At 38.1% G+C, this 15,913-nt stretch overlaps 1 protein-coding gene across 7 annotated transcripts in view; it reads left to right on the forward strand.

Moving 5' to 3' along the window:
• The window catches only part of SREK1 (splicing regulatory glutamic acid and lysine rich protein 1), a 38,395-nt gene extending 24,418 nt beyond the window's left edge, over positions 1-13,977 (forward strand). For all 7 annotated transcript variants that reach the window (XM_080573115.1, XM_080573120.1, XM_080573118.1 and 4 more), the window contains 5 exons: positions 2,244-2,363; positions 5,657-6,190; positions 8,774-8,869; positions 9,621-9,756; positions 11,675-13,977. In XM_080573115.1, the coding sequence (XP_080429241.1) occupies positions 2,244-2,363; positions 5,657-6,190; positions 8,774-8,869; positions 9,621-9,756; positions 11,675-11,827 (1,039 nt within the window). In that variant the 3' untranslated portion in view covers positions 11,828-13,977. The remainder of the gene's footprint in view (positions 1-2,243; positions 2,364-5,656; positions 6,191-8,773; positions 8,870-9,620; positions 9,757-11,674) is intronic.
• Positions 13,978-15,913: the final 1,936 nt, after the last annotated feature.

Below are 15,913 nucleotides of genomic sequence, written 5' to 3' on the forward strand. Positions count from 1 at the left end.
TGTAAACACACTGTAAGGTACTTTCTGTGCGGTGTAGCATGACCTTATTTCATTTTGTGACTTCTGTATTTAAAAACAAATGAACAATTATCTGTGCTTTGTGGCTGGAACACTTACAGTTTTAACACCCCGAACTGATAAGGTGGCTGATTTTGCTAGTAGAAAGTCCCTGCTGTCCTGAACTTCTAAACACACAGTTAATAAAAACAGATTTTCTATTTATTGTACTGTAAAGTTAAATCTTTGAGAAGCCAGAAGAAAAATATAAGGGCAGTTTTTCATTCTTCAGTTTGTTTGCTTTTGCTAAATTTGTTAATTTCTGAAACAGGCTTTGAAATATAGGAGGAAATGAAATCTCTAGATCGCTGTTAAAGTTTGTCCATTAACATTTTTTCCAAGAATGAGACAGTATGTTCATGTGACACTCGCAGACACTTTCTGAAATCGTTCATATTTTTTCAATTTCTTGTGAGTATTTATGTAGTCAGTCTGAAGGTATTTGGTTACATTAAGTATCAAAAAACAAAGCATTCAAGTGTGTTTTATAGCTTACACTTTAGAAAGGTGAGTGTTGTCAGTGTTGCAGAAACAATTATGTTGCATCCTTTCTTACATTTTTTGTGTACATAGAATTCCTTTACACATAAAGGCTGGATAGAGGGGCATAGCACATCATTTATATTAACAATGCAATATCATCTAAGTGCAGGCTTCAGCTTTGTAAAAGCAAGACACCGCAGCACATATTCTCTGACATCAAACCATTGGGTTTTTATGCAAGAACTTTTTAATGCAAAAACAATGATGTGGTCACTTCCTTATTGCATGCTTCCCTGCTGTTTCTCTAACTCAGGACATAACTGATAATAAGTCTTCATTTTGTGTAACATCTGAGCCATTTCTGTGCTGTTTTGTATTTACATAAACCAAACTGAGTTCTAGAAGATAAATTTGCATTTTTCACTTGCAGAAAACCTAGGCTTTAAACATGTTAACAAGTTGATAGTTAATTTTCTTTTTAAAAATCATTTACCACTGTTAAAGTTTTGAGTATGTGCTAAAGAAGTCAGTATCATCCATTGAAGCAAATTTATCCCTAAGAATAAACTATCCTTACCACTTTCCTGTTTTTGTATTTAATAAACCACCTAAATCCTTTTCTTCTTTATAATATAAATCTTGATGAAGGGCTTATTTTGACTAAATTGTAATTAATTTATTCTGTAATTAGTTGTATTTCTACACTGATACATGGCGTGAAGCTGTAGGTAAAAAATGGTTGCCTCTCCTCTTCTCTTGGTGTATCTTACTCTGTGTGTCTTGAGCTGCAGAAGACAGGTGAAGCTGGTATTTTTTGTGTCTTCATATTCTTCAGAATTTACTGAGTAATATATGTATGGCCTTTCTGTCTTTGGTAAGTTTAACTTCATGGCACATGAACCTCTCAGGCAAAGTATCCAGTGATTGTTTTTTGAAACATAATATTCCAATTCAGCTTTTTATTTTAAGCTTCCTAGACAATGCGATCATCCAAAAATAAATGTTTTGGAAAAAAAGAGTATATTCATTTTTAAAAGTCTTGTTTTTGTCATCAAATCTGAGACTATGCTGTGTATTTTTATCAGAAGACTGGAATTGAATTTCTATTGGACTTATCTGCACATTATTTGTATTCCTTATATATCACATAGTAAGTGCTCATTCATTTTCTTGATAATTCTTTAAAATCAAATCCATACTTACAAATCCTTCCAGCTGAAAAGGTACTTTCAGTAAATGCTGAAACACAGATAGTGGAAGTTTCATTTTTTTTATTTGGAGATCCAACCAAGTGACCAAGACTGCAATAAGTGACTGGGCATGGAGAAGAAGAAGAAAAATGCAACTAATGGCTTTTTACAAGTTGATTTTAGATTTTATGCACTGAGGTTTATTAAGAAAAGCTATCCTAATATGATAAGAATTTATATTTTCTGGAATATTCATAGAGGTTGTAATAAAATATGAATGTTACTTGAATATTACTTAAATGGTGCATTGTTTCAAAGGAAAGCACGTATACCTGGTGAAACTTAAAGTAAGCATATTTGCTAAACTGATGGCAGGTACTGTATTACTGAGGTGTAACTATATAACTCTCTGTAGTGAGGCAAGATTTTTGTATTTTTTTTCCTGTTTTGGTTGACCTATTTTTTTTGAAGTTTCAATATTAAAGTATTTTTCTTGTGGTATCATTTATATAGAAGTAGGTCTGGCAACAGATCACTCTCAAGACACAAGGACAGACGTAGATCCAGAAGTCCCCTAAAAAAACGGTCTAGATCTAGAGAAAGGCGGAAATCAAGAAGTCGATCACGTTCTCGGTGAGTTTACATTCATAAGAAATGTAATGTAAACTGTAAAAAGAAATACTGTTCTTCTTAGCATATAGTACAAGGTGTTTTTTTTGTTGTTGTTTGTTTGAAAAAATGTAACAAATGTTTTAGGTGATGGTGAAGGATGAAGTCTAAATGCTTTGTCTTGTTCCTAGGGTTTGTCTATGAAGCAAAAGTATAGAAAGTAGATTTTTATACTGAGGTATCTGAACTTCAGTACAGAAATCAGTTTTATGTTTATACCTACGTAGAATCATACAATCACTTGGGTTAGAAATTACCTTTAATGATCATCTGATTCCAACCACCCTGACAGTGACACCTTCCACTAGACCAGGTTGCCCAAAGCTCCATTCAACTTCGCCTTTGACACTTCTGGGGATGGGGCATCCACAGCTTCTCTGGGCAACCTGTGCCACTGCCTCGCCACTCACACAGCAAAGAATTTATTCCTATCGTGTAATCTAACTCTCTCCTCTTGTAGTTTAAAGCCATTCCCACTTGTCCTATCACTCCACTCCTTGACAGGATCCCTTCCCAGCTTTCCTGTAGGCCCTCTTTAGGTACTAGAAGATCTCTCTAAGGTCTCACCAGAGCCTTTTCTTCTCCAGGTTGAACAGCCCCAACTCCTTCAGCCTGTCTTTGTAGGAGAGGTGCTTCATCCCTCTGATAATTTTTGTGGCCCTCTTCTGCATCCACTCAAACAGATCTTTCTTATGCTGGGGCCCCCAGTATAAAGGCAGTACTCTAGGTGGGTTCTCATGAGAGCAGAGTACAGGAGGAGAATGATCTTCTGGCCACACTGCTTTTTATGCAGCCCAGAATATGATTAGCTTTCTGGCTGCAAGTGCACATTGCAGGCTCATTGTAACCCTGTTGCAGAAGGCCACCAGATCTATAAGGCATGTACTGCCCTTAGTGAACATGTTGGATGTTGCCAGTCACCTTTCTGTTTTCCATGTGCCTTGACATAGTTTCCAGGAGGATCTGCTCCACAATCTTACTGGGCACAGAGGTGAGACTGACTGGCCTGTAGTTCCCTGGGTCTTCCTTTTTTCCTTTTTAAAAAAATTGATGTTACGCTTCCCCTTTTCTGATCACTAGGAAATTCACTGGACTACCATGACTTTTCAAATAGGATGGATAGAGCCTTAGCGACTTTTTCTGGCGGTTCCCTCAGGACTCTTGGGTGTATCTCATCAAGTCCTGTGGACTTGTGTACATTCAGGTTCCTTAGATGATCTTGAAACCGATCTTCTACAGCAGGTGGTTCTTCATCCTCCTAGTCCCTGCCTTTGCCTTCTGTGTGGCTAGAGCACTTGCTGGTGAAGAATGAGGCAAAAAAGTCACTGAGTACCTCAGCCTTCTCCATATCCCAGGTAACCAGGTGTCCTGTGTCATACTGGAGTCCTTTGGTATGTCTCAGACTGCTCCTGGCTGTACGTATCGTGGTTGCCTCCACACCTCTCAGAAAAGAGGTGTCTCACCTACAACTATCCCCAGTCACCTTTTTGTGGTTGCAATATGACGACAGGTCCTTCCTCTTCAGTCTGCAGAGCAGTGAAGCAATTCTTTAAGGGTACCTCAGGCTTCAGGGGTACCTCTTCCTCCTGCTGATCCTTTCCATTGCAGGCTTCCATTCTCCCACAGTGCTGGCATCCCTTCCTTCTGTGTGTGCTGGTGGGGGATTTTTTGGCTGTTCTGCCGTGGGTCCACCACACACTGCACTTGGAAGCAGCTATCTAGCTCCTTCTCAGCCTCCCTGATGTTGCACAGCCTTCTCACTGCCTCCTGCAGCTCAGCCACCTGCTGCAGGATATCCTCCACCTGGGCACACCTTCTGTAGGCAGGTCTGTCACCTGTCCCTCTCCCAGGAGTCCCTCTCCCTGCGGTCTGAGTTCTGCACTGCAGCCTGTCTCTTCTGCAGCTCCACCTGGCTGGAGGCATCGGACAGCACTGGGGGAGATGGTGCAGCCCCCCCAGCTGGAGCTGCAGTGTTTGCTCTCAGAGTGCCCACCCTTCTGCCTTGAGGGTCTGGTAGGATGGGTGCTCTTGACCAGTGCAAGTGGTCCTGGAACAGGCCTTTTTGTTGGGTTATGTGTACTCCGAGTCTCCCACTTGGCCAGCGAGAAGTCCTCTTTTGAAAAAGCGCCCTCCCGTGCAAAATGCTGCTCTGTGCCCGGTCCCAGTGCCAAACTCTTCTTCCAGTGAAGAAGGATGGGGGCTGTGCCTGGAGCCTCTCAGGTCTGAATTAGTCCTTCTGAGAATCTTTAAAAATATTAGAATAAGTACTAATACCAAAAGACACAAACTTCTATCAGTCTGGTTCTTGTGGACCTGAAAATGCCTGTTAATCAATCCTTCGTATCATGCTTTCTCCCATTTCTCTGAATAATTGTTCGTTTTAATATGTTTTAGAGGCAGCTCATGTGCATGTCTACTAGGAAAGATGGTCAGGGGTCTCCCACTTCCAAATAATCCTATACTGAAATGTAATTTTCCAGCCAAAGCTGTGATCTAATCAGTTTTTATTTGGTTTTACTATAATATCCATTGGAGTGTTTCTCACTGTTTTTCTTCTTATGAACAGGTATCATTCTGCCTGTCCTATAGAAGTTGGCTTGTTCTGTTTACCTTGCTTCTGTTTTTACTGTCTTACCAGTTTTCTTACAGTTCAATTATTTTCAAATTCGTAATTACATTACAGAAGACTGAATTGTCTTGAATGAGTTTTGACCTTACGTTTGCCTTTTAAGAGAATTGTTTGGTGAAATTTTACCCATTTTTTGTTTTTGTGTATACACTGGTATTGGATTTCCAAGAAATTCCAAGCATATCCAGGATATTAGTACAAGAGAATGCTGCAGAATAAAGACTTCTGTCCAGTCAGCTGTCATTGTTCATACACGGCTAGTTAATCTGCAGTCCATTTTATATGGACCCAACTTTAGTGAAAAGCTATTGTCTCAGTCTTGAGAAAATGTAGAGTATCTATGTATGTTTAGTAACAACTGTGAGGTAAAGAAACATGTTCTCCAAACAAAAAGTACAGTAACTTCACTCTGAAGAGTGGGTTGGATACTTGGTTTCCAAATTTTCCTAACTATATAGCGTCTCCTGCATGGTAAACATAGGTGGAGAAGTAAAATTTTGCATAAAAATTATTTTTCAGCAGAGAGACATACTTTCTCTTTAGCATTTAATGTAAGCTAAGACTAAGTTGTAATTTTTATTAGAAAGATCAAAGATGAATTAATGGATTTTTGTTTGACTTTTCACAGGGACAAGAAAAGAGACAAAGAAAAGGTCAAGGAAAAAGAAAAGACCAAGGAAAAGGAGAAAGAGAGAGACCGAGACAAGGAAAAGGAAAGAGACCGGGACAGAGACAAAGAAAGGGAAAGAGATCGAGATAAAGAGAGAAACAGGGATAAGGACCGGGATAAAGATAAAGAGCGTAACAAAGATCGAGAGAGAGTCAAAGACAAGGATAGGGATAGAGACAGGGACAAGGATAAGGACAGGGACAAAGAAAGGGAAAAGGAAAAAGATAAGGATAAGGAGAAAGACAGGGAAGAGGTAGATCAGAACAAGGAAAAAGAAGATGTTGAGAAAGATGGGGAAAAGGACAGAGAGAAGATGAAAGACAAGGAGGGAGATAAAGACAAAGGAGGGGACAGAGAAAAAGAAAAGGAAAAAGATGGGGATAAGGAAAAAGAGCGAGAAAAAGAGAGGGATGATAAAAAGAAGAAAGAGAAGAGATCCAGAACACCCCCAAGAAGCTATAGCTCTTCAAGAAGATCTCGTAGCTCCAGCAGGTTTGTTTAGAATTTTTTCATGCTTTTTTTGGACTTGTCAGCAAAACGAAATACATCCTAATTTTTATTTTTCAATATCATGGTCTTGGTAATTCCATTTGTATTCGTTCTGTTTTTGTAGATTTCCTTACAAAGGTAAATGAATTACAGAGAGCTCTGTATCATACCTGATAGAACACGCAGTCTCTTGTTGGGCTGCTGGTGCTTGCCTTTCACTTTATAGCATATACAGTCTTTAAGAACAGTAAGTAGATGGCTCTTGTGCCATTTTGTTATGTTGGAGCCATCCAAAAGTTTCGATAGAGGGACATAACACGTTGTCCTGATGAAAGTTTGAGTCATTCTTAACAAAATTCCTTGATTACTGAAATACTGTATGGTGTTCATCTGTAGAGCAATTTGTTGGGCTTGTAAACACTTGGGTGGTAGTATTTGTCAATTGGCTGTCTTAGGAATGGCAAGCAATTAATTTTCTTGGCTGGATGGCTGACTGCAGGAGGCTAGCATGTCACTTTGACTGGTTAGCCTTTCAGAAAGTGAATATATCTCAGTTGGAAGATAAAGGTATGTTTCTAAGCTGGTTAGATGGCCTGGTAAAGTGAAAAAGTAACACTCCTTAACCATGCTGGTAGTAAACAGGAAAGCAGTCAAGAATTAACCTACCTGTTTTTGCTTCTAAGAGAGGGTAAAGTGGGTGGATGTCTAGATAAATTCAGTACAGGAAGAGGAGGCTGTGAGACTGATGATAAGCTCTCTAAGTGGACCAACTGTAGCAAAAAGTATTGCTTCTGAATTAAGGTCAGGAAAAAATCCTTTCTGAGTACCTCAACAATTACATAGTTCAATAAGATCTCGTGTAAAATTTAAATACGAAATTTCATCTGCTGTCTTGAGAGAATGTAATACTGGATGAGCTGGGAAAAGTTCTACATGTTGTTAGGGGATCCTGTTGTTTCCCCAGCAGCATTGGTCACCCCAGGCATCTACGATTCATTCAGAGAGTCAACTCTTATTTAAAGCAAAGAGTACCCATATATCAGCTCTAGCTGGATGCCTCAAAGGAAGGGACCATGCTCAAGAATTTCCTTGGGTTCTTATACCCATACAATCTTAATTTTGTCAGCTATAGTGCAATCAGTTCTTGACACATACATGTGATGTTCCTTCATATTGTCAGTTCTTCATTGCAGCGCAGGATGCCTTCTGTTACCTAGCAGAGCAGGCTCTCATCCAATGCTGTCCTTGGTCAGCACATCCCCCCCCTTTCCCCGTCTGTGCCACCCAAACACAATGCCACTCACTACTGCTCAATCACCACTACATACCAAGTTCCCTTACACAGAGCTCATTCTGTGGCCTAAGGCTTCACTACATTTACTCTACTAATGTCAAACAATAGCTACTTGAGTTCATAACATACCAGAAGCTTGTTTCCTTTTTAACTGTGATAGCTCTTCACTGGAAAAAAAGCAGAACTCCCTTGGCCTGCAAAATTCAGGATTCCAGGATTCATATAATGCAGAGAAGTCTGTAAAGGTTTCTGTACATTCTGCTTGTTTTTGTGAAATGTCCATGTTGTTTGGGAGGTTTATGGGCAAACTACTCTAACTTCTTCCTGAAAAGAAGTTGTGGGGAGCTGGGGGTCAGCCTCTTCTCGCAAGTAACTAGTGATAGGACGAGAGGGCAGTGGCCTCAAACTGTGCCAGGGGAGGTTCAGGTTGGAAATGAGGAGACATTTCTTCTCAGAAAGAGCAGTCAGGCACTGGAACGGGTTGCCCAGGGAAGTGGTGGTCACCGTCCCTGGGGGTGTTTAAGGAAAGGTTGGACGTGGTGCTTAGGGACATGGTTTAGTGGGTGACGTTGGTGGTAGGGGGATGGTTGGACCAGATGATCTTGGAGGTCTTTTCCAACCTTAATGATTCTGTGAGTCTGTGATTCTTTGTGGCATATGCAGAGTCCTGTTTTAGTGCATTTTTAACGTGCCCTTAGCATAGTCTCCAGGAGGATCTGTTCCTCAATCTTGCTGGGCACAGAGGTGAGACTGACTGGCCTGTAGTTACCCAGATCTTCCTTTTTTCCCTTTTTAAGTTGAGCATGGACTGATAGGAAAATAATAAATATAACCTTTGCCATTTTGATCTTTACAACAGCTTGGGCTTCATTTTGCACTGTTTGCTTCTAAGCTTCAGTCATGCTGAACTGAAGTTTATATTGCTCAAGTTATAAGGTGGCTACTCATTCAATTGAAATATTTTCCTGATTGAAGAAACTCTTATTTTCTACAGTGTTAGTGAATTCTGTGTTGCTGTTGTTACCAGGTTTCAGTACAAACCAGGTTTAAGTACAAGCATGTAAAGATAACCACAATGATTTTTTTCTACTTCCTGCTTCCATTCTCTTTTTTCCCACCGAAATGAAACATAAAAAAACCCTCTTTTGCTTTGTACACTTCAGATATTGTTGGTCATACATAAATATCCCTGAGTTTAACATTATGTAGTTGTTATGTCAAATAAGAGATTTTGTCATTCCTGAGCGTATTATTTGTATTCTTTGCTGATCTTGAATTGCTTGGTCCCACAGAGAAAGGCGTAAAAGGAAGAGTAGAAGTCCCTCCAAGTCTCCTAAGACATCCAAAACAACAAAAAGAAAGTCTTCACGAACTCCTTCTCCAAGAAGGTCAGTTTGGCGTAAACATAAAAGTTAATGAGCAGTAAAGGAGGAAAATGGTATAATATTTTGTCAAATTGAAATGTGGCATAGAGATCATTATGAAAGGAACCAAGACAATTTGTGTTTCTGCTCTTTGTTTTTTAATGCAAGGAGATCTTTAATAATCATTCTCTGTTGTAAGGAAAAGGTCGGTGTTTTTCAATAAACATTCAAAAATGGATACAAGGACTTTTATAGAAAACAAGTAGGAAAGTATTTTCATTGATTTAATGCCTTTGCATCATTTCAGATGATCTCTGTTGGTCAATATGATTCGGTTTTAATTAAAAAAAAAAAATAAAAACACACAACTTCATGGGCTCAAGCTTTGTAATGCTTTAAACTATCACCTGTCAGTGATACAAATTTGCTTCAAATAATAAAAATCCTTCCTTGGAGACAATTTATTTTGCTTTTCTCTTTGCAAATACCGTTCATTCTAAACACATGCATTCTTCTTAAGTCAAAAAAATCCACTTGTCTTTATGAAGGGTTTTTTGTTACATTTTGAGATTTTCTGGAAACCCCCCAGATGAGAGTGGAGTTTGCAGTTAAATGGTTCAAAGATGGCTGTCCATTTCTGAAACAAACAAGGATACCAACATTCTTAGCTACTGTGCTGTGCATATTACTATACAATGCACTTGATGCAAGCATTGGTAGTACATTTGTTGCTTTTGGACCAAATTCTGATTTGAGTAATAATTTTCGTAAACAGAAACAAGAAAGAAAAAAAAAGAGAAAGGGATACAAATAATGAAAGAAGAGAAAGAGAACGTTCCACCTCCAAGAAAAAAAGTAGTAAAGAAAAAGAGGGAAAGGAGAAATCTGACAAAAGCTCCACTACTTTGAAGGTAAGCTTTGTGACCAAGTGATAAACAGCTGAATGTTTCCAAGTGCTCCAAGATTATTGAAATTTCCTCCCTTTTTTCTTTTTCTCCTCCCTTATTTCCTCTCTTTTTTCCTTACCAATTTAGTGCAGCTTGAAACGCATGGGTTTATCTTTCGTCAAAAGGAGACATGAAAGTCATTCTCTGCTTGATGTTAGTAGCTCGGTTTGATCAGTCTTTGTGTTTGAACTTTACCAGACTGGTGGGAGCTTGTATGTATAGACTACAGAAGCACTTTGTTTTGGTTTCTCTCTTTTCTGTTCTGTGCCATATGTTAGGAGTTAGCTGACTGCATCTGTATAAAGATGCAGGAAGCTTATTGTGAAGCAGGCTTCAGAAACAGCTTGGCTATCAAACTCAAAATACGTTTTTTTTTTTGTTTGTTTGTTTGTTTTTTTTAATACATTTTCACTCTGTAATGGTGCAGCCTATCCCAGTTAGCTTTTGTCCCGGGCTGCATGTTCAACTGTGCAGCAAGTAACGTTGAAGATTTGAGGGAGGATAGTATGGGGTTTTACCTTGCAAAATAGAAGGTGGTATGATTAAGAAAAGAATAATGAAATATCTTTAAATTCAAATCTTGTAATTTGAAAAACCATATGCATTTAAAGAGTAGTTGTATTCAGAATGTTTCAGCTCATAGAATCATAGAATATCCGAAGTTGGAAGGGACCTACAAGGATCCTCAATTCCAACTCCTGGCTTCACACAGAACCACCTAAACATCAGACCAGATGTCTGAGAGCATTGTTCAAATGCTTCTTGAGCTCCAGCAGCTCGGTGCCACGACCACTGCCCTGGGGAGCCTGTCCCAGTGCCCGACCACCCCCTGGGTGCAGAACCTTTCCCTAACACCCAGCCTGACCCTCCCCTGTCCCAGCTCCATGCCGTTCCCTCGGGCCCTGTCGCTGTCCCCAGAGAGCAGAGCTCAGCGCCTGCCCCTCCGCTCCCCTCGTGAGGGAGCTGCAGGCCGCCATGAGGCCTCCCCTCAGCTGCTCTGCTCTGGGCTGAGCAAACCAAGGGACCTCAGTCGCTCAAACATCTTCCCCTCTAGACCCTTCACCATCCTGGTTGCCCTCCTTTGGACGCTGTAGTAGTTTTACGTCCTTTTATACCGTGGTTCCCCAGAACTGCGCACGGTGCTTGAAGTGAGGCCATACCAGCGCAGGGCAGAGCAGGACAATCCCTTGACCAGCTAGCAGTGCTGTGCCTGCTGATGCACCCTAGGGTACAGAGTTGGCCCTTTTGGCTGCCAGGGCTCACTGCTGACTCAAAACCCCCCAGATTGCCTTCCGTGGGGCTGTTCTCCAGCCTCTTGTCCCCGTCCCCCAGTCTTTATGTATAGCTGGGGTTTGCCGTGTCTGAGGCGCAGAATCCAGTGCTTGCTCTTGTTAAACTTCATATTGTTGGTGCCAACTGCTTTTATAAACATCAGATTTGTATAACTTAGTGCACTGTTTGCTTCAGTAATTCTCTTATGTAAAATGCATTAGTAATGTGACAAAATATATGATACAAAAATCAAAAATCCTGTTTTGTTTAGAAAATATGGTTGTCTTAACTTCTAGAGCTGTTTCTCGTAGGTTCCGTGATACTGTTTGTTCTGTTTTATCTGAATATTTATGGTAAAGACAGATCACTTTACAACAATGATTTCTTGGCTGACACTTTGTCATGATGCCTTGACTTCAGCTACTTGAAAAGAAAGCTGTTTAAAAAAAAAAAAATCACACAAAAAAACCAGTGCATCTATTCTAGAAATTGCTGACACAAGGTAGGCATGTAAAAATAGAGGCAATCAAAATACCAAGAGTTAGTTGGGAGTCATGTCCTGTAATGCTGAGTGTGTGTTTTTTTTGTAAAATAATTTTCTCTTTGGTAGGACAAAGATTACACTAAGGAGGATCAGAATTCAGAAACTGACAAGGATATTGACAACAGAGATATGCAAAGGACAGATGAAGTCAAACTACAACAGAATGGGAACTGTCAACCAAATGAAGATAACCTCTCAATTAAAATGGAAGAGGTTTAAAGCAAAGAATGAACCTCTAACTCAACTAAGGAATGAAATCCAAAGCTTTTTATTTCCCAGAATGAGGAAGAAAATGTCAAAGCAATCAACCTGAACATGTTGATAGTAATAGTAGCTCTACCAATTCTCGTGATAGCTTTGTTGTCTTCTTTCTGTAAAGCAAGAAGGCATGGATAAGTAAGTAGTTAAACCATGAAAATGCAGATGCCATCAGAACTATTCATCTCTGAAAATCCATGCGTTTCCATGATGGCTGTACTTATTGGTAAAACGATTTATGTTAAGTTTTGTCATAGGCTGTTACAAATAAGTAGAACTGAAAGATGTAAACCTGTACTATCTTTTTAAAAAAAAAAAAAAGCTGAAGATATGCATTGAAGGTTGTTTAAAATATTGCTTGTTGATGACTTTTGTGTTTTACCTTGTGGGTTAAAAAATCCACAAAAACTTCAATGTGTACTGTTTGATGTGCTTGGAAATGGTGCATAAATATACACTTTTGTTGTAAAAGGCAACTATAGGAAAGGTTTTTTGGTTCTTATGTTAAAACGCTCACTGACTAGTATGTTTCTCATTTGCTCACTGCTTGAGATTTTTGGGTTTTATTATTTAAAATAATTTCTTACTAATATCCCTAAGCTCAATATTTCCTTTAAAGTATTTGAACAATGCATGCTACTTTTCTGTTCCTAAAAGGAACATTGCCATGTATAATGATAATAGGTTAGCTTATTGGGTTATTTTGGGGGTTGTTTTGTTGTTTTCTTTTGTCGTTTCGGAAGTGAGCACATCTGTATGATATCATTAGAAATTACAGCTTTGTTTTGAGATGTACTGCAGTGTGTCTGTTCAGCTGCAAATAGTACAGGTGCCATTATGAAAACAATTTTTTCTTATTTGTTTAAAAAATATGGGAGCACAAGCAGAAGCTTTAGTGCCTTCTTAAAATGTGGTATTTTCGAGAAATGTATATGTGCTATTACTCATTTTCAGCTAAATTTTACATCATCTCTATTGCTGTTTTGCCACCACCATACTGTAGACAAGAATGCAAGTGATTTGTCAGAATGGATGTTTAATTCACTTCTTTAAATACTAAGGCTCCATTTTTACATTTATTTTTTATTTTTAGAAAATATATAGGTGAAAGCAAAGATACATTTTGGGGACCACCACTGTACAAGTATAGTAGCTGAATAAAAAACATTTTCTGATCACCTGCATCAAAGGCAGCCCTTTAGATATTTAATTACATTTGGATGGCCTTAATTGTTACCTCTCCATTTTCTCTGTTATACGTTGGGTGATATAAAAGGAATTGTATGCAAAGCTGGGGGGATAAATAATTTGGGAGAAAATGTTTTAATTTACACAAGAGTTATATGGCAGAGATTCTTTTTTCATTCTTTGGGGAGAAAGCATATAGGAAGATAATGACAAAGCAGATATTTTTGTCAAGTAAAAACCTGATTTGTGCTCTCTGAACTAATGTAATCAGTTTCATCATTGTGAGATTTTGTAAGAGTCATACTTATAAACTTACTTATACCTAAAATCAGGTAGATTATTTTTAATACAACTTATTACAATCAAATGACTTAATTGCCTTACCTCATGGAAAGAGTTTCTTTCAGTTAAAACAAATAGCATATTAGCAATTTGCTTTCAATTTGTTTTTCTTTTCCTTTGTGTAGTTAATTTTTATGAAAAAAAAAAAAAACATATTACAGGGAATGAAGAATTTGCCCAATTCCTAAGGTAATGAAACCCAGTTTGATTGTGAAGCTGCTTAATCACTCTTCATTTTTGATAGGATTTACCGTTCTTGCCACTGTGTACATTTAAGACTATAGAAAATGCTTTACCATGTAAAGTATAGACAGTCATTTTTGTGATGTTTAAGCCACATGCTGTTGGCTGGTAAACAGCTTATTCTGATAAAAAGAATGACAAATCTGTACGCTTATAGGAAGACTGTGAAAGATTGTGTCTTGCAACAACAGCTGTCTTATTTATGATGTGTAAGTAGCATAGAGCAAAGAGATTGTTTGTATACTTGTTATCTTTGGTACCATTTCACTAATAAAATTAAGTATTTTAGAGGGAAGTTTCTGCTGTTACATACTTATTAAAGGAATATTTTCAGTTGATCATCTGGTCTTATTCAGGAAGTTTCTTTTGATGTGACAAGTGGATGTAAGTTAAAATATACGTTTAGTATTTACAATATCTTTGAAAAACTAAGTTTCTTCTTCTCTGGGATAAATTAGAATTCTCTTAGTATATCATGTTTCAGTTGTTGCTAGTTTGATTTCCAGAGTTTGTTATCCTGAAGTTGCATAGCTCTATTATATAGCAATTACAGAATATGTAAAGGTTTGTGCACTCTTAGCTAAGAAATATGGCTTTGAAAATTCATAGTTCAGGATGGCAGTTTTACTAGCTAATTTATAACGTGGAAGTCTGTATGCAGCATATTGTGTTATATTGTATGTGAATTAATGGTCCCCTTAGAAAAGTTTAAAGTAAGAATGGAAAAACACAAAACAAAACAAAAACAACAACAACAAAAAAAACAACCACCACCAAATACACGCATTTCCTCCCCAGCCCAAGCTGTATTTTCTTACAAATACTGTATTTTCTGGTTTTGCTTCATAAATACTGTGTAGATCTATGAGGATAGCTGTATCTATTTGTATTAGGTGTTCGATGGTTTTGTTACATTTGTCAAAAGCTGCCATTAGAAAGCTAAGGTTGTGCAAAATACCCATCTCTGCAGAGGGGGCAGATCATTTTTTAAACCAATAGTGTAGCACAGTAATGAAGTTCCTGCTTGCTCTGCCGTGTTTGTGTGCGTAACCCATTAAAGGTGTCCATCGTCCAGTGGAAATCTGTTGCCTTCATTGTAACAAGTTTGCATGCTGAGATGAGGCATCAGGTTATTTGTTTTTGCACGTTTTGAGTTAAATAAAATTGAGTGAAGGTTGTGAGAACAGCATAGTTCATGATAGCTGTATTGTTTTAAATGTGATTTCATTCGACTTGGCCTTTGAAAACACGACTCGTAGTTGCTCAGAAAAAAGACAATATGGTGCCATATTGCTAAGAATGTTTAAAGCATGTATACAGAAGCTTCCATTTCTGACCAGAGTTATTTCAAAACCATTTCTGGAAAACAGATAAGATTTTTGTTTGGATTTTTAAAAGGGGAAGGTAGCAGAAGACAACTGTTCACAGATAAAACAGGATCCCAATCTCAAAATAGAAGTGGCTGTCAGTTAAGTCAATAGATTTACACAGGTGTGAGAGCTGAAATTTTGTTTGCAAATATTAATGATAATATGCGTAAAGAAACTTGTTTTTCAGATTTTGGAATTAAAATGGAGGAGGTCATTTCATTTGGAAAGTGGTAACATCTAAAAAATGCCTGTAATCTGTGAGACATGGGTTCTGCCTACCCGTTAAGTCACCTGCTAACTTTTTATTGCAATTTTCAATGGATTTATCTGAACTAGCTTTAAATTAGCCAGCTGGCTAACAGCAGCAACCAACACACAGCCTGGTTTCTGAAATGAGCTGACCATTTGAGTTCATTTACTCTGCTGCTAAGAAGGTAAATTCTGTAACGTGCTCTGTATTACTTGCAAGTCGTTTGCTAGTGTTTTCCAGCCTAGTTATGTGTAAGGCAATATCTGACATTAATTTTGAACTCTGTAAGGCTGTTTACTACATGGTAGCTTCTTTGTGTTGCCTTTACTTTGTACTGTTATTTTGTAATAGTAATAAGATTTAGGGATTTCTGTGATTTTCTTTTGGTCTAAGCAAAAGTTAAAAAGTAGAGACTGCTATGATTGTAAGATGCAAATTGTTATATACTGCATACGTGTCCTTATTACTGTTTTCAGTTACTTTTTTTTCATTAACATGTATAACCATCAAAAGCAGTAATGCCATAGTGACGTATGTATCTTCTACTCTTAAATCTGAAGCATCTCTGCATCGCTATCTTTTTGTTAGTTTGTAATGAAACAAGATTACAGCTCATGCATTTTAATTTTGTAAAATATTCACTTAGAGGAAGAA

This window comes from Anser brachyrhynchus (assembly GCF_964034855.1).
Source record: "Anser brachyrhynchus genome assembly, chromosome: Z".
In the NCBI taxonomy this organism is placed as follows: Eukaryota; Metazoa; Chordata; class Aves; order Anseriformes; family Anatidae; genus Anser; species Anser brachyrhynchus.